Here is an 11,600-nt window from a genome sequence, read left to right on the forward strand (position 1 = left end):
CAAAACATGATAAAAGTCCAATCATCTCATATATAAACTTGAATTTGATTGAATTTGCGAAGTAAGATATTGCAAATTTATGTAATTAGAGTTTATAAACTAATATTGAAAGAGTGAAAGGTAATAAAAGCAACTTTAATTTATGTGTTTTGTCAATTCCATGCCTTTTGTTTTATTTAAAATTAAATTTAAAATTTAAATTTTATTTTTTACTTTTTATTTGAAATTTTTTTAAATTCACTAAAACTTTTTCCAAGTAATCCCTACTTTTGACCGATTAATCCCGATTTTGGTCGATTTTCAGAAAAAACGATATTTTTCACCGATTAACGCTTAATCGAGACGTTGGCCGACCGAACAGCGATTAATCGGCGATTAATCCTGATTAATCGCCGACTTTTAGAACACCGGTTATGATATGATATTCGACACCAAAACTTCCCTGATCAACCAAGAATGTGAAAATGCAAAATGATTTTACATATTTCTTACAACAATTCTCTCACCGGTAAATAAAAATTTCTGACAAACTAGACATTATTACATATGCCTAGATGATGTATTCTATGCATGTATTTTGGAAGAAATTGAGGAAATGAAAAAGAGATACTCTGTCCTGGCTAGGTTCAAACTAAACTTGGTCACTATCTTCCACCCAGCTTCATCCCCATTCACGTCTGAAATTTGTGTCCCTCGACATTAAATATAATCAAATGAAAAAACCAACTAAACTATACTTGGCGAGTCCCCTTGCCAGTTGCAAACCGCACGTGGCCAGCGTGTTCTGATGCAATCAACTAATGGTGCATGCTGAGCCGGCTCAGATTTAGAGACTTCAATATCTTTGTCATTTGTTGCAGAGGCAGAGGGCCCATCAGCCATAAATTCCTCTGGAGTCCATCTCGGGGGAACTGAAACTTTCAATCTTGTGAGTCTGGGTCTCTGTATTGGAATCTCTCCTCCAAAAGACCCTTGGCTACCATTGGGAACTGATTTTGCAATCCCATTGAAATGGTAAAGGTCAAATACCTTCTTCCCCATTAACCCAGTTGAATCCTTCACGCCCCCCAAGTTCTTGTCTAAATTCAAAAGAACCTGCCAAAAATCATTCCACACGATAAAACCTGCACCGCTTAAATTTTCAAGTTTCTCGCTTGGAAGGTTAATATTTGTTTCCCGGAGGACTTGATGTAAGCCTTCTACGCTAATAAATCCCCCGCCACCACTTTGATCTTGTGCATCAAAAGCTCTACGAATCTGTGTTTCTCTACCCTCGAGTTCATTTTCCTCTTGGACTTTAGTATCAAGAGCAAATAAGACCGTGTAATGGGATTCACTACCAACTACCCATATTGGCCATTTTGGGCATTTAAGATGCTGACCTACTTTACAAAAGTTGAGGGACTCTAAAAGAGTAAGAAAACCAACTTCCACATTTGTGGAAATGCCATTCACAAACATCCCTCCACCTAAGTCCATTCTACCATCGAAGACGTTGGCTACAGCTTGACCGGAAAGTAGTAGGTTAACAATCTCCTGCTCCACGACAATATTAACAATTACAATTACTTAACTAACAAATAAATAATCAGTCAACCATAATGAAACAAATGTTGACAAAATCAGATGCTATGAATTTAATATACCTGAGAAGCATGCCCAAATGGAGCGGTGACTAAAGGTTGACTTGGATCATCCCTGTCAGCTTGAACAAATTCCTATAGTATAACAATAAAAGATCCCGGACCAACGGATCAAAAACTTCAATTAGAACACATCTTAACTAGCAAATTGCACAAGTAGGTGAATAGATAAACCAAATAAAACATAAAATACATTAATTCAGAGTAAACAAGTACCAATCATTGGCAACATATTACATTTCTAATGACATGAACCTCACGTCAGAAAAATTGTCTTTCAGCTTTAGCATAAGGTACCTGCCTATATTCACAACTTACATTGCAAACACTCTATATTGATGAGACAATGACTACTGGTACTGTTATATCTCAGGGGGTGTTTGGTTCATGGTTAATGCAGTGTTATTAAAGCCAAAAAGCGCAGCGAAGCGCAAGGGGTCTCTTATAACTTAAGCGCGAAGAACAAAGCAAAGCGTGGGCTTTTGTAAAGAAAGCGCACTTACTGATTAATTGATTTATACACACACACACACACACATTGGGGACGGGGATGCGCACGCATTATTATGCTCTTGTAAACTATAGTTCTGTAACTTATTTTTAAGATTATTCTTTTCTGAATAAAAGTTTAGATGTTAAATTTTTATTCAGAAACAAAAAAATCTTAAAAATAAGTTATAGAACTATACTTTATAAGAACATTGAAATGCGTGTCGAGCATTAAAATGTACAAAATTAAATGGGACAGAGGGAGTATTTGGTTACTGGCTATCAACTCGAAAGAAATACTAGACCCTTAGTACTACTCGTACATACATACTAAGAAACTAAGAAGTGGAATAGTTGATAAAATTTATATTTCTGCATCAACATCTTCTTCGCTTTCAAGATAATCGAAATCATCATCAGAATTGGTATCATGATGCTTTGTTGAGGATGTGAGAGGATGACTGATGCAGCTACGGTTTTTTAGGTGTATATATGAGTAAAAGTGTAATGCATATATTGACTAAAGGTTTTATTAGGCTCTAAAGCAAGCCCAATAAAACAAAATATTGACCCACCTTTTACAATTTTGACCAGATCTAATGAAATACCTATTAATACAAAAGCGCGCTTTTTATAGCTTTTTTGAGCTTTGGGCTTCAGCAAAAACCACACTTTTTCCGGGGCTTTTGTAGTTACTCCGCACTTCAAAAAAGCAAAGCCCATCAGTTGCGCTTCGCTGTGCTAAAAGCGCGCATTTGATAACCATGGGCTAATGAGACAAGTTAACGTCAATCGTAACTTCAAACCCATGTGTTTGGTGTTTGGATTAACAATTTGTTGTATGGAATGGGAACCCCATTCCCACTTGGTGGGTAAATCATTCCTTCTATACCCCTTGGGATACCCATACCCTTCATTCCCAATCCCGATTCCCATTCCCATCTTCCATCCAAACGACCCATCAATATTTCTTCATAATAAATCATACAATATGTATAAAATCATCCTGTGATATCCTCACCAGAATCTGACACCAAGTATCAACTTTAATTTGCTAAACATTTAGTCAAGTATGAAACTCATTTTTTGTTGTTTTGCTGTATCTTCCTATTTTATTCATTACAATCACATGGCTACATAAAATTGCACCTTTCAAAGGGCAAAATACAGTCTCAAGTCAGTTTTGCCACAAAATCATATTCTATAATTAATAATAGGCAAACACCACGGGAAGAAACAACGGGAGGGGTTCTTAAAACTGTCATTATTCCAAGATTTCTCGTAGTACAGTATGGTACTTAATCCAATGCATCGATGTAAGGTTCTCCAATTAAAAACAAATGTAGATCACGTTATCATCATTTTATCAAGACATGGTTTTCCTGAGATAACCTACAAATTTAGCTTAAGGAACATAAGTCCTACTGATGGAACAATTACAAGCTCAAAGAATAATATTGACAAATAGCTCTGAAATTATTCTAGTTTAAAAAAGGTCAAAAACCATAATACTGCAAAGGTGTTCAGGCAGAATACTAGAACTTAAGTTTGCACTTTACATATATATATTATATTTGCTACCAGCAAAGTGATTCACGAGATCTTACATATATTACTCCAACTAAATTCACGTTGTCCATGACAATAGATCTAATCCGCAGGGACCACACACAGAAAATTACCAGTAACTACCTGATTAGGAGGTCGTTTGGGTGAGCTTATGACTTATGGCTTAACGTAACTTATGACTTAACGTGACTTATCTGATAAGCTGGGAGTTTAAAATGTCTGTTTGGGTAATTTTGACTTATTAACAGCTTATGGGTTATTAAAAATATAATAATAATAATAATAAAAGTGTTTCATGAGTAACTTATGACTTACGGATAATTTTTATCAAAAAAAAAGTTCAAAAAAATTAAGTCACTGAAAAAAGTATCTCAAACTAGCTTCTGACTTTAAGTCGGCTTCTGGCTTATTTCTGACTTTAAGCCGGCTTCTGACTTATTACACAAACAGACATTTTTCAGTTTAAAGTTGGAAACAGCTTTAAGCCCCAGCCTAAAGCTGCCCCAAACAGGCTCTAGGACCAAACATGTTAATCGAGAAACCTATGCATTTTAGGTCCCAATCTAAGCCTGTATGTGTAGGATAAAATTCTCTTTAGGTGAGAAATAAACCACAAGTTCGCACAATAATCCCTAAAACTAAACTGACAGCCTGACGCCTAAATTTTAGCTGCATGATTTCCTACTTCCAAAAACATAGCCCACTACTGCCACTAATTGCTAATAACTAACAGACAGCTAATTATTAAAAATAAAACAAATAACATATACTCTGTGTTCTCACGCAAGTCAATCTGTTTAAATTTATCAATATACGCCTATTTCATTCGATCCTTGTCCTCAAGGTTCAACTTCAAAAATCTCAGTGGTGTCGCATGTGAAACTGACTTTGCTTACACTAGTAGGACACTCTTCAAGCAGCAAAAGCTGTGATCCTCGACACCTATCACCTATGGCCACCGATAAATTTATCATTGCAATCAAAACACAGCCCTAGAGCTCTTCATTTCTGCATTTTGTCCTGAGGTAGTCACTTCATTGTGGTGTCTTGTTATCATTCAATTTCAGGTGGGTTAGTGAGCTCTGATTGTCTTTGTGTCTCGTGAGTGCTAAAGCTTACGGCTTCTTCCAATGATTTGCGTTTAAACATTGGTGCATTCTGCAATCTCAGATCTGAGAAGGTTCCCACCAATGCAATTTTGGATGAAAAGATTGGGCGATTCCCACAACATCCTCTCTAATTTCCTCCTTGTTGAAACGAGATGGACCATTTCGACTAGAGTTGTTGTTCCTTGTTTGCAACAAAAGCTTCACACAACTTGTGATAGTTTCTTCCAGGTGGTGTACCTTGTCATTACATCAAGTTCCATTCTGCTCGGGCCATCTTAAAGTCCAAGTGCAGCCTCCAAGCTCTCGACTCTTTCCTTATTCAATGTCATTGTTAACAAAGCTCTGACACCGAAGTTAGATCCCAATCGAAGCCGGTATATGTAGCATAAAATTCTCTTTTAAGAAAGAAATGAACCACAAGTTTGCAAATTATTTCTCTCCTTCTATTCATGCATAAATCTCTTACATTGATTACACAGCAACACTAATAACTGATACCTAAAACTGACTCCTAACTTTAGCTACACGACTTCCTACTTCATAAAACATTGCCCACTACTGTCACCAACTAACAGACAACTAATTATTACTAAACATATAATATTTACTCTCAAGCAAGCAGTCTGTTTAAACTTATCACTTTTGTCATACTTTTGCAGGGATCATCAACTTTCATAACTTCTCCTAAAATTTATGTTAGCAAAGAGCTATTGCACAAGACTGAAGGCTCTGATTAATTAGTGGTCAAAACAGAAAATTTCCCACATGCATATATATCTACAATTTAGATTATATCAGGAAAAAATCTTTCATACTAGACATTCATAAAAACATGTATAAAAAGCAAAATTCACATGCTATCTGTACTTCAGATAAAATCTTGATGAGGTGAACAGAGTACTGGAATACTCTAGCTTCGAATCTTATGATTAACTATGTGAAATTCAGAAACCATAGACATTAGCTACATAGTATTTCAAATTCTTTACGTTTTCCGTAACTCAAGGGGAAAAGGGAAACCCTAATTAAAGGCCAGGACAACAAATAAGAAAGGTTAAAAAAATTGCACCACAGAAAAAGTATTCTCTCAATTGAGAACCATACCAGTCCTCGAGAAAGCAAAGCAGATATTAAAAATAACATTGCCCCCATACGGCTCTGAAAAAGAGGAATCATTTCCTCTATCCTTCGAACTGCAGTATCCATTGAGGTGTATGTTGTTACTCTAAGAACTTTCTGAAAATCAGAATCTGTCTCTAGTGAAAGGCCTTCGAGTGCTTTTCCAATGATCTGACAGATGTGACATGAAAATTGGCAAAGAACATTTATTATTTCAATTTGTAAGAATTATCCTGGTTGACTGAAATAAATTAACTTCTAAAGACAAAATTTAATTTAATTATATTTACCTCGTCCTTCGGAATATTGTTAGGCCCCTTGACTTCAAAATCAAGAATACTCAGTGATGCAATTGCAGCATGTTTGTTATTTCCACAAAGAAACAACATCTCAGCTAAACTTCTGATCAAGGCTCTATAAACCATGATAAGACATTGTAAGAATCTCATTAGACACCATCAGAACTAGGCCTGTCAATGGACCGGAGCTCCGCTCCAGAGCCTTCTTAGTGGATATGGATTCGTAAAAAAAATCCTATCCGATAATAAATGGAGCGGATATGGATTTAAGATGATCAGATCCGTTAATGACACAATCCGGTAGAATACACACACACACACACACATATATTATGAAAAATATTTTTAATTATAGTAATTATAATTTAGAATTAATGAAAATGTATCAAGATTGCATCATGGTGTCTTATTTAATCTTGTCATTTCCGAACTCAAAGAATCGTCAGCATGAATTTTTCCCCCCTTCTAAAATGATTTTAATCTATATTTAAACTTCTAATATTATGTCAGGAGTTTGTGTTCTAAACTTTATATATTGTAATTCAGTTACTTCGTTTTTGATTTCAAGACATCATATAATTGTTCACTTTTTAAAAGACTTCCAAATGTAAGTTAAAAAAATCAAAAAAAGTTAAATGAATCTGAATATCCGATCCGTGATCCGATATGGATAGGCTTGTAAAAAATCCGCTCCGGATCCAATCTGAATCTATTAAAATAAATGGATATGGATATGGATTTAGGCTAATCCGATCCGTTGACGGGCCTAATCTAAACACCAAAAATTAATAATATATCTGAAAATCTTCTTTCATATAGAAGCCATATTATTCCTCAATGACAGCATCGAGACGCTTCGCTCGAAAGAAGCAAAACCAAACTTCTAGTCCACCTCACATCAATTTTCAACGGAAAGATCTTATGAACGTCAAAATTTTATAACTAAAAAGGTAAGGCATGTACAAATAATACAAGTTCACTAACTACGTGATTTTAAGAGCTATAGCACAACCAATACAAAATATTAAAAGAATGGCTTGCATAAGTGTCATGATTACTCTTGTTTTAGACACAAATTTACAAAATCATTTATTGTAATTTCTTTGTATGGAACAATTTTTAACACTGGTCATTTAGTTTTTTTTGTGGAATATTGACAACTAACGTGTGCCATGTAACTACCAAGACTCGACGGCACAATTTATCAACAGTAGAGGAGTCACACCTACCAACTAATTATATAATAAGGACCAAAGATCCCCAACTATCAGAAAGGGGGTCTCACTTATAGACACCAAGGTTCCCACATAATTAATTATTTATAATTTATAACGCAGCCCGGATAGGCCTCAGTAACAGTACATCTTCAGGTTTTTCATAAGTTAGTTACTTGAGAAGACATCAGAGCTCAATTTAGAAATGGGTTTGAAGTTGGGGTCCAACCCCCATTTGCTTAATTTAATCATCTGTTGACTGTTCCTCAGTTCAATCATACGGTTGACAGGGACCATTGAATAAAATATGATCCTATTAAGACCTCCCTTTTAACACCTTACGTTTTTAGATGAGTTAATTACTAAACAGTAGACGTATAAGGTATTGTGTCAAGATACTAACCTTAACTTCCTTTCTTCCGTTAGAGATGCAAATATGTCTGGATCGACACACTGAATTCTCCTTGATTCAAAATCCGTTGACACATTTAATGTCGCCTGTCCAAGATCCTCTTGAGCGAACAGAAGATGTTTGAGAAGAAACGCCTATACAAGTAAACATAATTTCAAATGGGATATTAGATTATGACATCCTTAATATTGATACAAACTTATACATCACATTTTTACTTTCAAGCTCATTGGTTAGTCCCCCTAACACACTTCTAACTGTGTCTGATTTCACGATTGTACAAACTATTCAAACACAAGGTTTATGATTTATTTTGTTTCGGTTTGTAAAATACAATTTTCAATCCAATTACGCCTCCTTAGTAACAGATCTTTGATTTGAGCCTCCACCCCCAATTGTTTAAACATATGTGTGCAGATTTGTTTGTCCACTCATAGTGGAGACTTTAACATGATATAGGATCCATATATCATCCAAAGGTTTTGAAGAGCTCGAAAATCGCAACTTAACGTAGATGTTCTGGTAAACTTGCCCGGGGCGAAATTTATGCACTTCTATTCTATTAGGATATTGTGGAACTTTAAGTAACACGGACAAATGTAAATAACGACACTTATCTAACTATATCTAGCACACTAAAAATGGAACATAGAGAATGGTCAAAGTGTGACAACCAAGCTGGAGAGCATAAGATTTCCTTTTAGAGCATTGTTTACTTGCAACTTCCACTTTTAAAACTGACCTTTAGAAAACATTGAATGCACATCTTTACTTGCATTGATAATTAAAACTTTCAGTTGTATAAGAAACCTGCAATCAAATTTTTTAAAGGTAGATTCCTGTTGCATTTTGAACATTCTAAAACGTATGAAAACATGTCAAATAGAAGTAAGAAATGGGAAATAAGGATAGGCAGATGTCTACGATAGAATCTCTTATCAATAACAAAAGCACTCAAACCATCAATGCTACACCCTACTTGTACACAAAGAATAAAATGTTATACACTTGTACTTCACAAAATATACTCGTTTTCCTAGATCAAGGATGGACAAAAACCCCTGGTCCTGTGGTTCAACCACTGCATTATACTATATGCATGGGAACTAAGAGATGTGTAGAAATTTTACTTGAATAGTTGCCAACACACCACAAGGTCCGCCTTCATGTTGCACCAAACCCATAGATGTTTCGGTATCAGAACTAAACCTGCACCAGAATAATCACATCTTAGCCATTATAGTAACAATAACTACTTTATATACAGTAACTTACTGGTGAAGACATTTAGAGACAAGGTGATAAGGCATTTATTCATTAGAACACTCTTTTTGATAATCCTACATGAAGGAAAAGAATGAAGGAAAACATTTCTTTTTAAATGGGGAGGTGAGCAGTCAGTTTATGTTTAATTAACCTGGTAAATGGAATCAGTCAATCCCATGTGTAGTGTTTGTATGAGCAATTTGGTTGACTGGAATGCTTACTTCATTCCCCATTAACAGTGGACAAATTATTCCATACATATCCCCTGGGATTCCAAATCATTCTCATCAGTCCATGGTTAATAAACCGCTTAATGAGAATTGGAACCAACCATGTATAGTGTTTGTATGAGGAATTTAATTGACCGGAATGGGTACTTCATTCCCCATTAACACTGTATAAATCATTCCATACATAAACCCCTTGGATTCCAAATCATGCTAGTAATGTAGTTCTCATAACCTTCATTGATCATTCACACTCCCCATTACCATCAACCATCCAAACCGCCTCTTATTCTTTCTTCGCATCTATCCCGAATGAGTTTTAAATGATTATTAACCTTAATTAGAGTGTACAACTGGACATTCAAATTTTTGTGTTTAAAACTTCGAGCCGCCTCATGTTAGATCAAAATTGAGTGTATAAGCACAACAGCACTACATAGGCAACAGAAAACTGTACTTATTCAATACATGCATTTCAGCTATATAATCAAAAAAAAAATGTAGAGATAAATTACAATTATCAGTAATAAAAATCACAGCTTCAAGGTGGTAGAACTAATAACCTACTTCAAGGTGGTAGAACTAATAACCTACTAGAATTACAATAACAGTTAAACAGTCAATTGTCATATTAATTATGTTGTTCAAGAATTACAGAATTGTTTCAATTACGTTCATAAGTTTCTGCTTGTCAGCAACTGTACATAGTAAAAGCAAAAGACCCCATGCAAGTATTTTATGATCTTCGATAACACAAGAGAAAAAAAAAACTAAAAAACAATGAGAGTGTCAAAATAATACAATTTTGCTCGAATTTATTTTTTGTTTCGCTAATTGAGAAGCTTGTAATTTGTTGACTAGTCCATCATAAGTTTATAGACAATAAGTAGCAATAAAAAATTATAAAACGCCCTACTCTATAGCATACCAAACAAGTATTTTTGGTGCATTTAAGGCTTTAAACTCATCTGACATATCCCCTTTTACTAACCCATCAACATATGTGTTTAAACCCAATATAATCTCCACTTGCAACATGCATTACACTTTTCAACAGCATTGAACACTATACTAGAGCTTGAACTACATCTACAGAACAATCACTATACTTAAAAATCCAAAATCTAATCCTCTAATACGATAAAAATGTTATCTTTTGTTTTTTGCTAAATGATAAAAACGCTATCTTTAAACCTCTAACCATACACAATTAACGCAAAATAAACAACTTATGAGAGTACCAATAACACATCACATAATTCAATGATCACGAAAACCAAATCAACCAAACAAAAACCAGTACATTATCAAAAGCTAATAATCCGTACCTAATCCCCTGATTACTCCACTGAGCTAGAATATCCTTACTCACTCCCTCCCCAAACACCATCGAAAACAACATTGCCGCCTCCGCCGCACTAATCTCACTCCCGCACACCACACTCTCCTTGTTCCCTTCCACTCGAGCACTCGAATTCGCCGCACTCTCACTAATCTCCGCCTTCTCGACTTTCGAAATCAAAGCCTCTCGAGACTTCTCCCCTCCTCTCGCCGCCATCATCCGCTTCTCCGCCGCCGCCGCCATCAGCTCCCTCGGCGACTTCCGGCCACTCTCCGGCGAGTCTCCGGCCGAATTCTCCCGCGGCTTGCTCCGCTTCGGCTCCGGCGGCTCATTCATACTCATCCTCAACGCCATCTGCAAATCCTCATCTTCATGATCCATTAATATATGTATGTAAATGTGTATCTATATATCTAGGGTTTCAATAACTCAATTCAACACTCAATCACAGTGAATCATGTATATATACACACAGCAAATGTATATACATACGTATTTTGTGTCTGTATATAGAAGTGAATTGATTAAATTAAATTAGAGCTTGGAGAAGATTGTGTATACGTACAGAATTTGTATCTATACAGGAAACCAAATCGTTCAAGTTTACGACATAAATCAGGGTTTATTCAAACGACAGCGTTTCATTAACCTCCAGTGTGAAAAGACTGATTTGTTCAGTGCTGTTGCTGGTTGTTTGTAAGAGAAGAGTAATTTAGAGGATTGTGAGGGGTAGGTTTGTAATTTGAAGTGAAGTACCCGGAGATGCTTGGCTTTAACGGGGAGGAAAGACAGAAGAGGTGTGTTTTTTACAGTTTAGATTCGGAGTAGCGTAGCTGGACTGAATCTAGTGTTGTTAATTTATGTTTTTTCTTTTTTTTTGGGTGAATTTTTTATTATATTAATAAGGGATA

The 11,600-nt window shown here is 35.5% G+C and overlaps 1 protein-coding gene across 1 annotated transcript; it reads right to left on the reverse strand.

Annotated features, from left to right (window-relative positions):
• Nucleotides 1–459: 459 nt before the first annotated feature.
• Nucleotides 460–11,271, reverse strand: LOC108204486 (uncharacterized). The gene is made up of 7 exons (XM_017373953.2): nucleotides 10,676–11,271; nucleotides 8,985–9,063; nucleotides 7,846–7,988; nucleotides 6,220–6,343; nucleotides 5,915–6,100; nucleotides 1,647–1,718; nucleotides 460–1,536 (listed from the first exon to the last, which is right to left on the reverse strand). The coding sequence occupies exons 1-7, from the start codon at nucleotides 11,068–11,070 to the stop codon at nucleotides 727–729; spliced, it is 1,809 nt and encodes a 602-aa protein (XP_017229442.1). The 5' UTR covers nucleotides 11,071–11,271; the 3' UTR covers nucleotides 460–726.
• Nucleotides 11,272–11,600: the final 329 nt, after the last annotated feature.

Source organism: Daucus carota, chromosome 1, assembly GCF_001625215.2.
Source record: "Daucus carota subsp. sativus chromosome 1, DH1 v3.0, whole genome shotgun sequence".
Lineage (NCBI taxonomy): Eukaryota > Viridiplantae > Streptophyta > Magnoliopsida > Apiales > Apiaceae > Daucus > Daucus carota.